This window comes from Myotis lucifugus, unplaced genomic scaffold (genome assembly GCF_000147115.1).
Source record: "Myotis lucifugus unplaced genomic scaffold, Myoluc2.0 scaffold_69, whole genome shotgun sequence".
Taxonomy (NCBI): Eukaryota; Metazoa; Chordata; class Mammalia; order Chiroptera; family Vespertilionidae; genus Myotis; species Myotis lucifugus.
Window position 1 is genome coordinate 2,474,866 of NW_005871117.1, and position 20,239 is coordinate 2,495,104.

The following is a 20,239-nucleotide window of genomic DNA, read 5'->3' on the forward strand; positions in this document are numbered from 1 at the left end:
ATCCACCTCATCTTTACCTAGATCAGTGGTTCTCAACCTTCTGGCCCTTTAAATACAGTTCCTCATGTTGTGACCCAACCATAAAATTATTTTCGTTGCTACTTCATAACTGTAATGTTGCTACTGTTATGAATCGTAATGTAAATATCTGATATGCAGGATGGTCTTAGGTGACCCCTGTGAAAGGGTCGTTCGACCGCCAAAGGGGTCGTGACCCACAGGTTGAGAACCACTGACCTAGATGAATTCAGTAATTTACCTAATCCCTGCTGTCTTACTCCCAGTCCCCCAGGCTATTCTTAATACAACAACTAGAAGGACCTTTTAAAATGGAAGTTAGTTCATTCTAAATACTTCTAAATACTTCCCAATAGTTTTCCTTTCACTCAAAATGAAAGCTAAAGCTCTTACAATTGGTCCCTACAAAATCTGGATTCCTGTCTCCTCTCAGACCTCATCTGCAACTGTTCTCCCAATCTCTCACTTGCTGTTACTTACACATGCTAAAGCATACTACCAATTTCAGATTTTTGCATGTTGCTGTTTCCTCTGCTTAGAGTACTCATTCCCAGATAGCCACATGCTTTCTTCCTTATTTCCTTGGGGGGCCCTCCTTTTCAGCTGGGAAAACTGTATAGAATAGGGAAAGAGATACAGGGATCTAACAAGCTTCTTGAACAGCTTCCACTTAATTCTTATTTTAGTATCTACCACTCTTTCACCTCCAATATCCAGAGCTTTGAGAAATCTGAAACATAGACTGGGTTGGTTCTTAGTTTTATTGACTACTTGTTTCAGAATAGGTTATTTTAGATTTGCTAGTTGCCACTCATCTGCTTTCAAACTTCCAAAAATGTATGGCTGTTTTCTTCTCTCTTATCTGACCCATTCTTATGGTGTACAACTTAAAGCAAACAAACATTAAAAACCTCTATACTATGCTTTTAGTAGGGGTTAGAGAGGGGACTGAATATGGATATATATGTCATCCTGCCATCAAAGTGGACATTTTAACCCATTTGACTAAAAAACATGAATTATTAGGCACCTTCAAAAGGGTAAAACATTTTATAAAAATAAAGAAGAAAGCACTACAAACTTTTAAAATACTTTTTTAAAAATCACAAATATAGCCCTGGCTGGTGTGACTTGGTTGGGCATTGTCCTGTGCACCAAAAGATTGCCAGTTCGATTCCCAATCGGGGCACATGCCTGGGTTGTGGGCTCAATCCCCAGCAGGGGGCATGCAAAAGGAAGACAATCGATGTGTTGCTCTCATCTCTCTCTCTCTCTCTCTCTCTCTCTCTCTCTCTCTCTCTCTCATCACTCTCTCTCTCTCTCTCTCTCTCTCTCTCTCTCTCTCTCTCTCTCTATCTGCCATCCTCTCTCTCTAAAAATTTGGTTTAAAATTCTTTAAAAGCGAGAGAAATAAAAGTGTCGATGGTGTGGACCCCCCTTAGTTTAAAAAAAAAAATCACAAAAATAAAACCCACAAAATTCATGCATGGGGGGGGGGTTGGGGGGGGGCTGTCCCTCAGCCCAGCCTGCATCTTGTCCAATCTGGGGATGTCCGACTGCCGGTTTAGGCCCGATCCCATATCGGGATCGGGCCTAAACCGGCAGTCAGACACCCCTCTCGCAATCCAGGACGGCTGACTCCTAACCACTCACCTGCCTGCCTGCCTGATTGCCCCTAACCACTCTACCCCCCCCCCCCGGGCTGGACACCCCCAACTGGGCCCCCTGCCAGCCTGATCACCCCCAACTGCCCCCCCCCCCTGGGCTGATTGCCCTTTACTGCCTCTGCCTCAGCCCCGCCACCATGGGTTTGTCCAGAAGGCCTCCCCGGCTAATTAGCATATTAACCTTTTATTAGGAAAATGCTAAAATTACTAAAACTTTTATTCATTTGGAAATTCCTAAAAACAACCGAATACTATCAATGAATCAGTATGTACTATTTGTGATAATCCCGATTTATGTGGTGATACAGGAGACCTCTCCATATTTTTGGAAAAGCAGAACCCTGATCATCATTAAAAAAAAAAGTAAGTAACCAAATTTCATTTATTACAAACTTCTGGGAAACCCCTTTAAAATCTGAAGTGCTCAGGGAGCTATAATATAGTTATAGAAAAATAAATTAAATAGTGGTCTCTCTCACTCACCTAGGGTTAAGGTCTGGTTTACTCTAAGAGAAAGAGGCAATTTCAAAGCATATTGTTCTATATTATCAGATAAAGCAAATGAAAAGTATATATCAATCAAAAGAACAATAGCGGTTATAAATATGTTTTTATCATTGCTGTTATAGCAATCTTCTACAAATTTGGCAACTAGAAACAAAACTTACCTGTCTAAGAATATATCTGGGAGCGGTGGGTAGGTCTGCATGTCAGGCACTCGCTCATGGACTATAACCATAATGAAAGATGTAAAACCGAATACTATAAAAACATATATACAACTCAATATGGTCTTCCAGTACTCTGGGTCCAATCTTCGAACAGAATGTTTGTTTTTACCATTCATGTATTGGTACTGATCAGAATTCAAATCAATGATGGGTCCATCACAGTCATGTGAAGGCTCCCCATTACAGAGCCACTCTGCACTCTGAAGAGCACTGATGAAAGGGGTCATGGAACTCATGGGACTGTCACTGTTGTATCCCATCTCTTCTAAAACATCAATATGTATTTTCTGCAATTTCCGGACGGAAAGCATTAACCTTTTAATGTCCCCTAAGACTTTGATTTCCAGAGGAGGAGACCGGAGATCATATTCAGTTAATGTTAGCAATGTGATTCCATCAAGTCGGTGCTTATTGCATAATATGTCCACATATTCAAAGAAGCCTTCATCCTTCAGCCAAACAGCCACATGCTTGGTTGTCCAGCGGCGAATGCAGAGTTGATTAGGACCAGCCATTTCCTCCTCCACTGTCTGTCAAGGGAAAACAGAAAAACAAAACAAAATCTTCAGTGTGTCTTAGCAACTCCTTTGAAGACCAAATACGCATAAACATACCAGAAACGGTAATTTACCTACACTGCCCTATTGGCTTCTAGAATAAAGAAACAAATATTCAATAATGAGTGGTTTTCAATAGGTTAAAATTCTAATAATTTATGCCTATTATCCCATTAACATAAAGGAAGCTAATGACCAAACATTTTTACAAAAAATTTTTTTATAAATGACTTTTCCACACCATAGCAGCCATAACTTAATTATATAAAGCCTACTATTGAAAGCAATGGAGAAAATCCCATTTTAATACTTTTCATAAAATGAGATGTAAAGATTTATTATATGTAAAAAATAAATTTCAGAAATCTTCATGTTCATGGAATAAGTATTGCCCCCTCTTCCAAAAAGAAAAAAAACACCACATTAAAAAACAAAAACAAACACAAAAAAACCTGGCTGGTGTGACTCACTGGTTGAAAATCACCTATCGCCCTAACCGCTTTGGCTCAGTGGATAGAGCATCGGCCTGTGGACTGAAAGGTCCCAGGTTCGATTCTGGTCAAGGGCATGTACCTTGGTTGCGGGCACATCCCCAGTAGGAGGTGTGCAGGAGGCAGCTGACTGATGTTTCTAACTCTCTATCCCTCTCCCTTCCTCTCTGTAAAAAAATCAATAAAATATATTTAAAAAAAAAAAAAAAAAAAAAGAAAATCACCTATGAACCAAGAGGTAAGGGTTTGATTCCCAGTCAGGGTACATGCCCAGGTTGCAGGCTCAATCCCCAGTAGGGGGCATGCAGGAGGCAGCCAATCAATGATTCTCTCTTATCATTGATGTTTCTATCACTCTCTCCCTCTTCCTTCCTCGGAAATCAATAAAAATATATTTCAAAACAAAACAGAACACCACAGGAGAACCAAGATGGCGGTGTAGGTAAATGCCTGTACTTGCTGCCTCCTACAACTATATTAAAATTACAACTAAAATACAGAACAACCATCATCCAGAACGGCCTGAAAGCTGGCTGAATGGAAGTCCTACAATCAGAGAAGAAAAGAAGAAAGCATATTGAGACTGGTAGGAGGGGCAGAGTTGCAGACGGGGCTGGATGAGCACTCACATGTGCCACTTTTTAATCAGGAGGGAGATCATCTCTGTGGAGGCCCATGAGGAGCAAGAGGCCCAGCCCCACACCAGAACCCCAGCCCTGGCTCCCAGAGCTGGGAAAATAAGTCCCCATAACTATAGGCTGTAAAAACCAGCAGGGATTGGGGCTCAGTAACATGGAGGCTGCTGGAGACCCAGCTGTTCCTCTTCAAGGGTCGGTGCACAAACTGAACTTACAAAGTCTTACTTCCTCTGCACTCCAGTGTCAGGGCAAGGCTCTGGGGGACACAGACGCATATGAGGAGGAAGTAGACTACCTGACATTGGGGCAGGAACTTGAGGATAGCTTTCTCCCAGACAGAGGTGCTGGCAGGGGTCATGGTTCTTATGCTGGGACCTCCTCGGTAGGAGGGCTGACTGGCAGCCACTTCTGTTTGCTCTGCCCTAGTGATTCCCTGAGACCCTGCCCCATCCAATTTGCAACCCCCACCCAACCTGTGTGCAGCCACTTTTGCATATGAATGACCTGTCCTTGCTCAGGCTTCAGACTTCGCTAAAATCTCTCAAACAAGCTGCAGCTGGGTCAGGGAGCCCCAAACCTATCAATAAAAGGCCCAAGTCCTGGCACTATACCAGCCTGCCTTACTTCACAGCTGGGCCTCGCCTGGGCACTTCCAAACCAGATACAAAGAGGAGGAATCTGCAGATCTGTCTGTAGTTCCTGCTGGGTGGCCCCAGGCAATGGCTGACTTTGCACTTTCCTGGAGACCCAAGAGCCAGTGCACCCAGTGGTCAGCATTAGACCATACCAGATTACAACTCTACACATCCATAAGTGACACACTCAAGGGGTAGATTCAGTGAGCACCAAAGCCCCACTGAAGCAAGTCCTGCTCCATAGGGGTGTCTCCTGCATAGCAGCTCTCCCATTGTAGTTGCAGCTGGTCCCCACAGCCAATTGGCCTGGAGGTCAATTCCTTCCAGTGACACCAACAGCAATAAAGTCTCAACTGTAACAAGATTGTGCATACAGCCCTCAAAAGGGCACACCTAGAGTGCTCAGCTCAGGTGAGGGAGGCTAAGCCACTGGGCCCTTTAGGACACCTACTACACAAGGCCACTCTACCAAATTAAGGAGACATAGCAGCTCTACCTAATATATAGAAACAAACACAGGGAAGCAGCCAAAATGCAGAGACAAAGAAACATGTCACAAATAAAAGAAATAGAAGAAAGCAAACTATTGGATATAGAGTTCAAAACCACAGTTATAATGTTACTCAAAAATCTTCTTGAGACCTCAAAGACTTAATGAGACTTTTCAGGATCTTAGTGAGAATGCCAAAAAATGGAAAAGGACCATCAGAAATTAAGCATACACTGACTGAAATAAAGAATAACATACAGGGATTCAACAGTAGAGTAGAGGATTCTGAGAATCAAATCAATGATTTGAAATATGAGGAAGCAAAAAACACCCAATCAGAAGAGCAAATTGAAAAAAGAATCCAAAAATATGAAGATATATAAGGAGCCTGTGGGACAACTTCAAGTGTACTAACATTCGCATTATAGGGGTGCCAGAAAAAGAGAGAGAGAGTAAGATATTGAAACCTATTTGAAGAAATAATGACAGAAAATTTCCCCTACCTGGTGAAAGAAATAGAAGAAAAAAAGATAAAAAATATGAGAATTAAAAATGTACTAAATACATATCTATCAACAATTAAATCTAAAAATCAAAATAAACAAATGAGAAATCTAATGAACAGAATAAACTAGTGAGTAAAATAGAATCAGAGGCATGGAAATGGAACAGACTGATGATTCTCAGAGGGAAGAGGGATGGGGGGGAGCAGGAAGAGATTAAACAAAGATTTTATATGTATATATATGCATTACCTATGGACACAGACAATAGGGTAAAGAAGGCCAGGAGTGGGGCAGGAACCAGGTGAAGGGAAACAATGGAGGGAAAAAGGAGGGACATCTGTAATATTCTCATCAATAAACATTTAAATAAATAAAATAAAATAAAATAAAATAAAATAAAAAAACACACCACAATGGTAGATAGATAACTAATTTCAGGAAACCCCTTAGATCAAGCATATTTCTGTGTACTATAAAAACAACAATTTCTATAACAGATATATAGCTTTTAAACTAGATATAAATATTTATAAATATCTTATTAGCTCAGTTTTTCTATACTTTGAGTATCCCATTATAGAACTGAATAAGGAATTTCCTTCTTAAACTATCGAGATTTTAGTGATAAAAATTTAAAACCAAAACTGTCATTTCAACAAATCCATAAATTTGAGGACCCAAACTTTATATTGCAAACTATAAATGGCTAAGAATGTATTGTTCCAAAAAGTACAAATAATTTTTATTACGTTGATCCCACACAGCACTGTTCTTTTTCCATTTTAAAACTTTCAGTAACTTGGACCAGTATCAGGTTTATAAACTTTTATCAGATACACGGGAGACAAAGGCCTACATGGGAAAAACCTATTTCCCTAAAATTTCTCAACTAGTAAGGCCTGTGGTTTTCTGACATTTTCCAGATCTCTCAAAACCATATTTCCTTCTGAGATGATATTTATAAAACATACTTTAAATTACTTAAAAAAGAATGATACAACAAATACCCATGTGGCCACTACCCAGATCCAATACAAATGTTCTGTTTCTTAATATGAGTATTAGTTTACAGATATATTCACTTTGTGAAAATTCATCAAGCTATATATACTTACGATCTACACTTTTCTCTACATGTTAAATTTTATTTAAAAAGTTTGCTTTCAAAAGCAAAACCAAATATAAATACAAGTAAATGTCCTTTCCTGATAGCATCCCCTTCCTCTACTCCGATGTAATAAATAATTCCTGATTTTGGTGTTTAGCATTCCCTTAGAACATGCATTTTTGGCTATGAAACAGCTTCTATGCTGCCTTATGCTGAGGAAAGTAAAAAGCTGCTACTGTTCTGAATTCTCTCCCTACCCACACACACTCTTGAAAAAGGCAGATACTTAACTACATGAGCACCACTGACACCATCAAAAATATTCAGCAAACAAGAAATACTCTCATTAAATATTTATTTCTTAATTACTAAAAAGCAATCCTAGTTTTTGGAAGCCTTAAATCATATTTTGTTTCCAAACAGAGATCTTAACATTATCAATACACAATAGCTTTTCAGTCTTGGAAAATTAACAGCATATCCATCCATAAGTTATCTGCACATTTAAAAAGGCTATCTAATTCTTATATACTGAAGAGCTACAAAAAACTCTTTTCTCAACTCTTATCTAGAGCATATAATCACCTGTCCCAAAGGCCAAAGCATTATGATTTATTCACTTTAACACATGGAATTTATACACATTGATGCATATCACTGAATACATAAATATACATAATATTCCATTAACGTATGATTTCACTGTTTTATTTATATACATAGCCAGATGGTTTCATCCTGCCCACTAAGGTATGTACATATCTTTCCCCCAACCGCTCTGAATAAATTACTTCATCCTTGAAAATCCAACAAGCACATGCTACAATTTCTGCAGCAGTTACAACGCAGCAAATTTGTGAAGCTCATTCACACAAAACAAGGCTTGACTTCTGTTATTTTATTTCTATTTTGCTACCTTTCTCCTCTTTCCAACAGCTTACCATCAATGGGTTCCAAGTCACTCCCATCCTTGTAGCATTATTTTTCAGTATAGATTTGTATCATAATCTGCTCAAAATGATCTTCTTTTTCATTGTTTTTTCTTTCTTATATCACCAGTTCTTTAGACCCTCAATCAGGCTAACAGACCAAGCTTTGATGGTGGTGGTGTGTTAGCTACTAGAAAATATGAGTTATCATACAAGGAAGCCTCCTGGAAGTCTGTGAGCCTGCTGTGGCAGAGCCCTAAAAACATGACGCATTCCACTGTTGTGCTTCATCAGGTTGGGGCATGTCCTTTAATTGTATGCTACTGCATATAGTTAGGGGCCCATATTTAGCTAACACTGTGAAAACCTGCATTGAAGAGGTATATTAAAAGATGATAGAAGGCTTAGGACCAATTTAATATTTATGTTGTGCCATAAGAACTACAGGAAATAGGAGGCTTTAAACGAAGAATATGACTGCTATAGATTTCATACAAATCCATAAAATGAAGAAATTAGGTTAGTAAATGTTTAAGAACACTTTCGGCTTTAATCAATAATTAATATGAATTAATTACCAGTTAAAGGGATTTCTGCTTCTAAGAGGGACCAGATTTAACCCCCCACCTGAAAGAACCAGAAAGCAGACAAAATATATGAGGTGGGGGAACAGTTTCAAGACACTGGGCATCAGACAACGGAAGAGATCCCCAAGAGACAGGAACTAACTAGGTGAGCCCCACTGCCCCAGCTTACTGCCTTGAGTGTTTTTAGACAGAATGGCACCGGACAGAAACTGGACGAGGCCTGGCAGACTTGCTAAGTTGAGGAGACAGAGCTGAGAGTCCGAAGAGATCAAGGTGGCTAGTGTTCATGGGATAGAATACTGGCGAGCAGAAAGATGCACGGAGAATTTGTTATGGACTAAATAAGTCTGTGTCCCCCCCCCCAAAAAAAATTCATAACCCCCAGGGGGATGGTATTAGGAGGTGATTAGGTCATGAGGGCAGAAGCCTCATGAATGGAATTAGTGACCTTATAAGAGACACCCTAGAGAGTTCTCTCATCCTTCTGCCCTGTAAAGACAGTTAGAAGAGGACCATTTATTAGCCAGGAAGTGGGACTTCACTAGACAAAAGTCTGCTGGCACTTTGATCTTGGATTCAGCCTTCAGAACTATGAGAAATAAATGTGTGTTGTTTAAGCAATCCCTGGTATTTTTGCTATAGCAGCCCAAACGGATTTAAGATGGGACTCCAGAGATCTGCAGAGCGTCTCCCTTGAATGTGAAGCTGAGTGCTGATCAGTGCATGTATGTGACGAAAGAAAAAAAGACTGAAAAAACCCCCACAAACAACCAACCATCCAAAAGATCAGAGGGAACAGTGCCCAGTACTTACCCAAGGCCAATAACAGTGCCTTTCACAAACAGCCAGACTGAAAAACAACATCTCATGATTCATGGAACACTGGCTAGATTATACAGGAAGATCTTGTCAGAGTACTGAGGCAAAATTAATCCTAAAGCAGTAATTTTCAATGGAGGGGGGTGCAATTTGTAAAAACATATGGCAATTTCTGGAGACATCTGGTTGTCACAATTAGGGGTCACCTAAAGAGGCTAAGGATGCTATTAAACCTTCTGCAAAGCACAGAACAGCCTTTCACAACAAAGAATTATCTGGCCCAAAATGTTATAGTGTTGATATTAAGAAACCATGCCCTGGACTAGCCACATCTCTGGTCCAGTTGAACAAATCTTAAAAGCAAGACCCAAAAGGATCAAATTGTTTTTAAGTAATTAAACTACATTCCACAGCAAAGCTCAGGAATATTAGTAGAAATAGAAAAGTATTCAGGCCCGGTGGATGTGGCTCAATGGTTGAGCATTGACCTATGAACAAGAGGTCACAGTTTGATTCCTGGTCAGGGCACATGCCCGGGTTGCAGGCTCGATCCCCAGTAGGGGGCATGCAGGAGGCAGCCAATCAGATTCTCTCTCATCATTGATGTTTCTATCTCTCTCTATCCCTCTCCCTACCTCTCTGAAATCAATAAAAGTATACTGAAATTCATAATGTCTGGCATCCAATCAAAGATGATCAGGCATGTAATAAAGTAGAAAAATTTATCTATAATGAATAAAAAATCAATTAATTGACCCAGATAACAGAATTAGCAGACAAGGAAATTAACTGTTATAAAAAAGTGTATTATATATATTCAAAAGGTCAAATAATGACATGGACACATAAAAAGATCCAACTCAAAATTCTGCAGATTAAATGACAATATATGTAATGAAAAACACATGTAATAGGATTAATACCTGATTAGACATTGCAAAAGATAAAAATAATAAACCTGAACACATAACAATAGAAATAGTTCAAAATGAAACACAAGAAGAAAAGAGACTAAAAAAAAATAGTTTGATTTTTAGAGAGGGAGAGAGAAAGAAAAAAATCGATGTTTTAGGAGCCTAAAATCTGGGCATGTGCCCTTAACTGGGAATCGAACCAGCAACCTCTGGGGGCACAGGATGATGCCCACCACATGAGCCACACCGGCCAGTGCAAAAGGACTTTTGAAAAATGAAGATAATATTATTCTGCCTTTAAAAGGAACTTTGAAGACAGTGTGTTAATTTAAACAAGCCAGAGACTAAAAGACAAATATTGTATGATTCCACTTACATGAGATACCTAGAGTAGTCAAATTCATAGATACAGGAAGTAGAATGGTGGTTTCCAGGGACTGGGCATAGGAAACAATGAGGAGTTATTATTTAATGGGTACAGAGTTTCCATATGGGATGAGGAAAAAGTTCTAGAACAGGATGGTGGTGATAGTTGCACAACAATGTGAATGTATTTAATGCCACTGAACTTAATGGTTAAAAAAATGAAAAGCACATCAGTGAGAAGTGGGACAACTTCAAACAGCCTAAAGAGGTATAACAGTAGTCCCCAAAGGATAAGAAGGAGAGGACAGAAAAATATTTGAAATAACAATGGCCAAACATTTGCCAAATTTAGTGAAAACTATAAATACACCCAAAAAGTTTAATAAACTCCAAACATAAATACATATCAAATTGCCCCAAACCAGTGACAATGAGAAAATCTTAAAAGCAAAAAAGAGAAAATAGACACATTATGTACATAGGAATAAAGACAAAAATGATCATTTATGTAGAATATTCAATGAAATTTAAACAAAAAAGCTACTTGAAGTAATAAGTTAGTTTAGTAAGATTGCCCGATATAAGATCAACAGACAAAAATCAACTGTATTTCTATATACTAGCAATGGACCATAAAAAAATTGAAATTTATAAAACAATACCATTTATAATAGCATAAAAATATGAAATATTCAAGGATAAATCTGACCAAACATGGGAAAGGCCTGTATACTAAACACTATAAAACACAGCTAAGAGAAATTAAAGATCTATATAATGATAGATGAGTGGGTCAGAAGACTCAATATTGTCAAGATGTCAATTCTTACCAAATCTGACCTATAGATTCACTGCAAATCCAATCAAAATACCAAAGGGCTTTTTTGTAGATATTGATAAATTTATAGCCGTGTGCCATTTAATGACGGGATAAATCCTGAGCATCATTAAGCAATTTCGTTGTGTAAACATCAGAGTGCACTTACATAAACCCAGATGGTACAGCCTACTACACATCTATGTTATATGGTACACCCTACAGCTCCACGGTTACAATCCCGTACTGAATACTTTAGGTAACTGCAATACAATGGTATGTGTTTGTGTATATAAACATAGAAAAGGTATAGTAAAAATATGGTATAAAAGATAAAAATGGGACATCTGTGTAGGGTACTTAATATGAATGGAGGCCAAAGGACTGGAAGTTGCTCTGGGTGAGTCAGTGAATGAGTGAATATGAAGGCCTAGGACATTACCGTACCATACTGTAGACTTTATAAACACTGTACACTTAGGCCACACTACATTTATAAAACATGAGATTAGCCCTGGACGGGTGGCTGTTGGTTGGAGCATTGTCCCATACACCAGAAGGTTGTATGTTCAATCCCTGGTTGGGGAGCATACTGGAGGCAACTGATCAATGTTTCTCTTTCACATTGATGTTTCTCTCTCTCTAAAATCAATTCGAAACATATCCTTGGGCAAGGTTAAAAACAAAAGAACAAAATTAAATAAAACATAAAAGAAAATGATGCAATCAGATGTAAACATGAGATATATGAGGCCGCTGCTGGTGTAGCATGGCATACTGTTTTGCAGCAAACTTATTTTTAAGTATAAAGAATATTCTAAAATAACAATTAAAAGCATAGTCAGTACATAAACCCAGTAATAACTAGTTGTTTATTATCAAGTATTAGGTACTGCACATAATCATGTTATACTTTTTTTTTTTTTGGTTAATCCTCACTGGAGGATATTTTTTCCATTATTATGATTTTTTGTTTTCTAGAGGGTAGAAGGGAGGTGGGGGGGGGGGAAGAGAGAGAGAGAGAGAGAGAGAGAGAGAGAGAGAGACATCCATGTGTGAGATACACATCAACTGGTTGCCTCCCACATGTTCCTGACTGGGGCCAGGTATCGAACCTGCAACCCAGGAACATGCCCTTGACCTGGAAGGAACCCAACCCTTCGGTGCACAGGCCTGCACTCTAACTGGCCTGAGTGCATGTGCTATACTTTTGTATGACTGGCAGCAAAGTGGGTTTGCTTATACCAGCATCACAACAAACATGTGAGTAATGTGTTGCGCTACAGGGTTTTGACAGCTACAATGTCACTAGGCAATAGGAATTTTTCAGCTCCATTACAATCCTATAGGACCACAGTTGTATATGCGATCTATTGTTGACCAAAACTGTCATTTTGTGACACATGAGTGTTGAATCCCTCTTGTGCTTGGAATCTCCTTCTCCAGGAAAAGCCCAGTCCTTTCTAAGGGCTGCTTGATTAGGTCAGGCCCAGTGAGGACAACCTCCCTTTCTTAGTCAACTATGGTAGATAACATAATCTAATCACAGGAGTGACAGCCCATCACATTTATAGGCTCCTCCCATTATACAAAGGTCATTGGAGGCATTTTAGAATTCTATCACACTACAGTACCCTAATCAAGAAGTAGTACTGGCATAAAGATGAACAAATCAATAGAACACAATAGAGAATCTAGAAATGGACCTACATGGATGTCTCATTTTCTACAAATGTGCAAAGGCAATTCAGTGGAGAAAGGACATTCTTTTCATCAAATGGTACTGGAACAAATGGATATCCATATGTTAAAAGCATCAATATATACCTCTCACCACATATAAAAACTAACTCAAAATAGATCACAGACCTAATGTAAAACCTAAAAATAGAAAGCTTTTAGACTAGAAGAAAATAGGAGAAAATCTTTCTGGTCTTAGGTTAGGTAAAGATTTCTTACATGATACCAAAAGCAAAATCTATCAAAGAACAAGCTGATAAATTGAATTTTATTTGTCTGCGTAGGGGACTAAAGGACTTTTATGGTTTTAGTCTGCAAATTTTTACATTGTTTAAATCTTTTCATGTATCTCCATAATAAAAAGGAAAAAATACATAGAAGCAATACATATTCATTGAGGAACATTTAAAATATTTTTAAATCACCCCCCAGAGAACTATTGCTTGTAATTTGTTATATATACATTCTTATAGAATGTTCTAGAATTAGAAATCATACCATAAATAATCTGTGTCATTTAGCTTAACATTACTGTCTGAGTTCTGTCTAATGGTATTAAATTATCCTCTGAAAAGGGCATTCCATTGCATGGCTATACAATAATAAAATTTGTCTATCTCTCATTGTTGGCAATTATTCACAATTTTATTACTATTACAAATAGTACTGTAGTACCTTATATTAGCTTTCTGCAAGTGGAAAACTGTATCAAAGAATCTGAGGTGTTATTTAGACAACTAAACTCCCAAGTACGTCATTAAAACTTGATCCACATTTTGAAATAATGCATGCAAAACTTGGTACTTGTCCAAAATGTTAATTGGTATGTATAAAGGAAACATTTCAATTTGAGATAAAATTTTTTAAAGTTTATTCTGAAATATAAGCAATTAAGAAATTAATTATAAAAGGTCAGTACTATATTATCAAAGCACTAAGAGAAAAGTGCATTCAGGCAGAATCATTAATCAAATTTAGTTCCAAGTCATAGATAACAGATAAAGAAAAGCAGTTGATTGTTCTGTACTAAGTGGAACAAAAGATATCTTATCTTTTGGGTGAACCATAGTTAGAAATTTTTGAAAACGATTTAAAAAATGCATTTTTAGCACATCAACCTTTTATTTACTAATGAATTTATTTCTTTTCTTTCCAAATTTAGTTAATACTAATTAGAGATTTCAGCAGCCTGAGAGTAAAACAACTCAGTATATTTATGATGTTCTTATCTCCATACTTAACAAAATGAAAAGAGCTTACCATAAATATAAGAACTTTAAATCTGGTATTCCTTAACATTGGTCTAACTACTCTTCAATCAATGAGCCTTTAGTGCATCCCTTTAGAGTGACCCAAATCTCTTCACAATAATATAAATAACTCAAATTGTGGTCTGCAATATTAAAAGTATTAAGTACTGTATGTCAGGTTTAATAAACTAAGCACAATCAGTCCAGAACTGCAAAAGGAGATAATGACTATCAACAAACCCTGTTCTTACCCTGCCTTTGGAAGTTATTTGTTTGCTCCACCCTACCTCTGTGACTGAGCACTGGCCAGGACAGTCTGGCCACTCCTGGAAATGACAGCTTGGCTTAAGGAGCATTACCGGTGACTGCTATGAATCACCACTGACTCAGAGTCTGTGACAAATATGCATTGGCACATAGCATTCTTTCCACTATCTCTCTAGTTGTTTTCTGCTACTGCAGAGGTTGAAAGCTAAAAATGATTCCCCAGAATCCCTTGCAAGGAGCATTCTAAATGTGAATTGGGTTCAGCCAACTAGATTTGCTGACATGAGATGCGGAAAGTAGAAGTGAGGTGAAGTTGTGGCCATTTTACAAAAGTTTTGGTTATCCACAAGGAAGAATGCGAAAGTGGTGTGTGTGTGTGTGTGTGTGTACGCGCACACACACACGTAATTTTCCATTTTAAGTCACTAATTTTTTAAATGTCAGGAATCAGTTACAGTTGTAGAACAGTACTGGCTTCCTTATATTATGTATGTTCTTTGTGTGTATGTGTATTAAACTGTATATAAGAAAACTTACTATTTTAACTATTTTTAAGTGTACAGTTCAGTGGCATTAAGTACATTCACATTGTTTGCAACCATAACTACCCACCATCCATTACTAGGAACTTTTCATCAGCTCAAATGGAAATTCCATATTCATTAAACAATAATTTCCCATTGTCCCCTCTCCAGCCCCTGGCAACCATTACTCTACTCTCTGTCTTTATGAATTTGACTATTCTAGATTCCTCAAATAACCAGAATCATATAATAATTGTCCTTTTGTGTCTGGCTTACTTCCCTTAGCTTAATATCTTCAAGGTTCATCCATGTTGTAGCACGTGTCAGAATTTCCTCCCTTTTTAAGGCTGAATAATAGTACATTTATGTATATGTCACATTTTGTTTACCCATTCATGCATCAATGGGCATTTGGGTTACTTCAAATCCTGCTTTCACTTCTTTTGGATATATTACCAAAAGTGAAATTGCTGGGTCGTTTAGGAAATCTGTTTAATTTTTTCAGGAATCACTATACCATTTTTCAAAGCAGCTGTACAATTTTACAGTCCCATCAGCAGTGCACAAGTGGTCTAATTTTTCTATGTCCTTGCCAACATCCTCGCCTTGTTATTTTTTCTTTATTGTTTTGCTTTAATAATAGTAATTGGTGTGAAGTGGTATCTCATTGTGGTTTTGATTTGATTTCCATAATGATAGTGATATTAATAATCTTTTCATGTGTTTATTGGACATTTGTATAGCTTCTTTAGGGAAATGTCTATTTAAGTCCTTTGCCCATTTTTTAATTGGGTTATTTTTTGCTGTTGAGGTGATATGTTCTTAGACTAATAGTTTCATGCTGGCCTTCTAACACCCTAATACCTTTGCAGACTATGGAAAAGTAGCACTCCTCTGATATACCAGTTCTTGTTCTATAAGTCATTCCTAGCAGCCCAGCCCAGAGCCTAGAGTAGCTTGTCTCTTGCAAGTGAACCCTGATTGAATATACCAGTACAGGCCCTTCAAGTTGCTGTCTTTCAAAGTCAGTGAAGTACCCAAAGTAAAGGCTTCAAGCTCTCTCATAAAGTCCACATTCTGGTTCCATTCTAAGTAAGGCAAAGTAACTTTATGATGTTTCCTTGAATTTCCTGGGAAATTAATTAAGCATACTATGTTTTTTATCCACTGTTCTCATTAAATATATATGTTCTTGGATTACCTTTAGAATGAGTGACATGTTCTATTTCAATAAGTTATACAACTATTTTTTCTCAACCAAGCACACTGTGTCAATGGAAAAAGATTTTGTAAACTGTCCCATTAATAATATAAACAAAACAAAGGCTATTATCTGGCCATTGCATCTATTAAGTAGGTTCAACAGTAACAAGAATTAAGAAAGTAAACAAATACCACACTACAAATGAAAAAAAGCAGGGGGGGGGGTCAGGAAGGGGAGAGGAAAATAAGGATAAGTATCGCCCTAGCTGATTTGGTTCAGTGGACTGAAGGGTCCCAGGTTCGATACCGGTCAGGGGCACATGCCCAGGTTGCAGGCTCAATCCCCAGAAGGGGGCGTGCAGGAGGCAGCCGATCAATGATTCTCTCTCATCACTAATGTTTCCATCTCTCTCTCTCCCTCTCCCTTCCTCTCTGAAATCAATAAAAATTTATTTAAAAAAAGAAAAAATAATGTATCTAGCACATAAGGCAGCCCGAGAGCTTAGTGGGTTTTGTTAGGTTATTTTGTTTTATTTTTAGAGAAGATAGTAGGGATTACTAAGAAGATCACTAAGGCCTATAGGATTAGCACATAATAAGTTTTCAATAAGCATTATTAAATGAATGTGCAAAAAGGAAGTAGCAACCAAAATAATTTAATAACTCAGTTTCCCAATCTCCTTCCAAACAGGATCATTAAACAAAACAGGAGGCTATAAAAAAAGAACAGAATCTTACCATCTGTGACAGCATGAATGGACCTAGAGGGTAATGTGTTAAGTGAAAAAGTCAGAGGAAGACAAATACCATATGACTTCACTTATATGTAGAATCTGAAGAACAAAATAAATGAACATACAAAATAGAAACAGACTCATAGATACAGAGAATAGATTGATGGTTGCCAGAAAGGGGGGAGAGAGGTTAGGAGGCTGGGTGAAAAAGGTGAAAGGATTAAGAAATACAAGTTAGTAGTCACAAATAGTCATGGGGATGTAAAGTACAGCATAGGGAATATAGTGGGTACTTGAAATATGGAGCCACTTTGCAAAGCACATGATTGTCTAACTACTATGCTGTATACTTGAAACTAATATAAAATAATATTAAATGTAAACTTTAATAAAAAAATAAGATAAAATAAAAAACAAAATAGGAGATACAAGATGGCAGCAGAGGTAAAAGTTTCACTCACCTCCTCCCAGGACGAAATTAAAATTATAACTAAATTATAGAACAATGAACCTGAATAACCAACTGAAGAATAGCTGAACAGAAGTCTTACAACTAAATATATATGCCATAGTGAGACTGGTAGGAAGGGCAGAGATGCAAAAAGGGCTGATCCTATACCCAGGTGCGGTGATTGAGAATTGGGAGGGATATCTCAGCTGCAAAGGTCCCTCCTGAGAAGTAAGGGGTCTCAATCCCACATTGAATGCCCCAGCCTGGAATACCAGTGCCAGAAAGAAGAGCCTATATAACATCTGGTTGTGAAAATCAGGGGGGATACTATCTGCCAGGGTGAGATGGGAGACTGCTAAAAATCCAGACACTCTTTCAAAGAGCCAGTGTGCAAACTCTTATTCACAGACACTCACCCTGGGTTCCAGCGGAGGGAAGGTGGCTCAGAGCAGACAGGAGTCATACAGAGAGAAATTGAGTAGGGTGGCTTTGGGAAGAAGTATAGGGGGACATATGCCATTATCCCTGAGTGCTGAGTCCCTCTCGCACCTTGCCCACAAATGCCAGATGCCACCTTTTCTGGGGTCGAGCACTCGACTCCAATAGGCATCATTCCATGGGCATACACTAGACCCGTGATGGCGAACCTATGACACACGTGTCAGAGGTGACACGTGAACTCATTTTTTTGGTTGATTTTTCTTTGTTAAATTGCATTTAAATATATAAAATAAGTATCAAAAATATAAATCTTTTTTTTACTATGGTTGCAAATATCAAAAAATTTATATATGTGACACGGCACCAGAGTTAAGTTAGGGTTTTTCAAAATGCTGACACGCCGAGCTCAAAAGGTTCACCATCACTGCACTAGACCCATCCTCCAGACTCCCATGGCCCCACCTCTCAAAGCTCACACCCTGGGGAGAAATAAGCTGGCTGGGTCCAATCTTGGCCTGCTGCAGTCTTTCTTGGAAGGCTTTTGAGGAGGTCTGGGCTGACTCAGGAGATGTTAGAGACACACAGGTAGAGACTGAATTATGTGACTTTTGGGCGAGGGCCATTTTTGCTCCACATGCTCCAACCACTGCCACTGGTTCTGTGGAGAGCCCTTCTTCCACATGGCCAAATCTTAATCTGTTTTAACCTGATGGACTCTACTGGCCCTACCCTGACAACTCCCTTGAACCCACCCCACCCCAAAGGTCCATAGGCCCCAGGTGGGTGGTAGCTGGCCACGATATAACCTGAGACTTTTGCTGAGTGGCCTCAAACTCAGCACTGATGTAGAGTTTGAACCTATATCAATCTGGTGACCACCACTCGCCCCTACCTGCTGACTCACTCAGAACACCTCATACATCTCACATTCACTAGAGGCTCATTCAGAGGCTGAGCCTAACAGGCAGCTGGCAGGTGGAGGCGGATCTTGGGGAGCCTTGGGCCCTTTGCTGTCCTGACCTAGGTTCAGTACAGTGGAAGCTGAAATTCAGTAGATAGCTTGGCCCCTCCCATGTGCACCTAGACCCAGCAGAGGCAGCCACCAATAGTGGATCACTTTGTAGATCCTAACACATAGCCCAGGGCCAGTCACAGGCAGCATCTGACATTGATCTGCACTGGAGTCCCTCCCAAGAGGCCCCAGAACCAATACACCCCATGGCTGGCTTCAGATCGCATCAGAGCATGACCCAATTAACTCTACAAGCCAAACATCCAAGGGAGATCTTGGCAGGCACAAGAACCTCCTGGGGTGAATTCTACTTCCTGGGGTCAGCTCCCCACAGCAACTCAAACACTGGTCGAGGTCAATCCTCACAATCAACCAGCCCAAGGGTCAATCCCACCCATGGACAGTCCAACAACAATCAAGACTAAACTACAATAGGAGGACTCACATAATCCACAAAAAGAACGTTCCTGGAACACCAAACTCAGGTGATTGGGGAGACTGCATCACTAAGCCCCACAGGCTACCTACTGCATAAGGCCACCCCATCAAGACAGGGAGTCATAGCAGATCTACCTAATATACAGAAACAAATACAGAGAGACAGCCAAAATGGGGAGACAAAGAAACATGCCCCAAATGAAAGAACAGGAGAAATCCCCAAAAAAAGAATTAAATGAAATGGTAGAAAGCAAAGTAACAGATACAGAATTCAAAACAATGGTGATAGGATGTTCAAGGAACTTAGGGGAAGAATAAATGAACCCCTTGTAAATGTAAACAAAGAGACAGTAAACATTAAAAAGGACATAGAAAAACATAAAAAAGAACCAGTCAGAAATGAGGAATACAATATCTGAAATGAAGAATACCCTTGAAAGAATCAATAACAGAGTAGATGAAGTGGAGAACCAAATCAGCAATTTGGAAGACTAGGTAGCAAAAAACACCCAATTGGAACAGCAAAAAGAAATTAAAAGTGAGCCCAGCTGGTGTGGTTCAGTGGTTGAGTGTCGACACATGAACCAAGAGGTCACTGGTTCGATTCCCAGTCAGGGCACATGCCCAAGTTGTGGGCTCAGTCCTCAGTGTGGGGCATGCAGTAGGTGGCCGATCAATGATGTTTCTCTCTCATTGATATTTCTATCTCTCTATCCCTCTTCCTTCCTCTCTAAAAATAAATAAGGGGAAAAAATTGTTTAAATGAGTATAGTTTAAGGAACCTCTGGGACAACATCGAAGGTAACAACATTCATATCATAGGGGTACCAAAAGGAGAAGAGAGAGAGAGAGAAAGGGATTGATAACCTATTTGAAGAAATAATGACTAAAAATTTTCCTACCGTG

The 20,239-nt window shown here is 38.8% G+C and overlaps 1 protein-coding gene across 2 annotated transcripts in view; it reads right to left on the reverse strand.

The window, feature by feature from the left end:
- The window catches only part of SAMD8 (sterile alpha motif domain containing 8), a 60,237-nt gene that overhangs the window by 24,020 nt on the left and 15,978 nt on the right, over positions 1 to 20,239 (reverse strand). The window contains exons 1-2 of one of the 2 annotated variants that reach the window (XM_023755070.1): positions 9,171 to 9,191; positions 2,354 to 2,946 (exon numbers count right to left, since the gene is read on the reverse strand). In XM_023755070.1, coding sequence (XP_023610838.1) covers positions 2,354 to 2,931 — 578 coding nt within the window. In that variant the 5' untranslated portion in view covers positions 2,932 to 2,946; positions 9,171 to 9,191. Of the gene's footprint in view, positions 1 to 2,353; positions 2,947 to 9,170; positions 9,192 to 20,239 lie in introns of those variants that run through there. The other variant, XM_006090221.3, reaches the window with a different exon arrangement.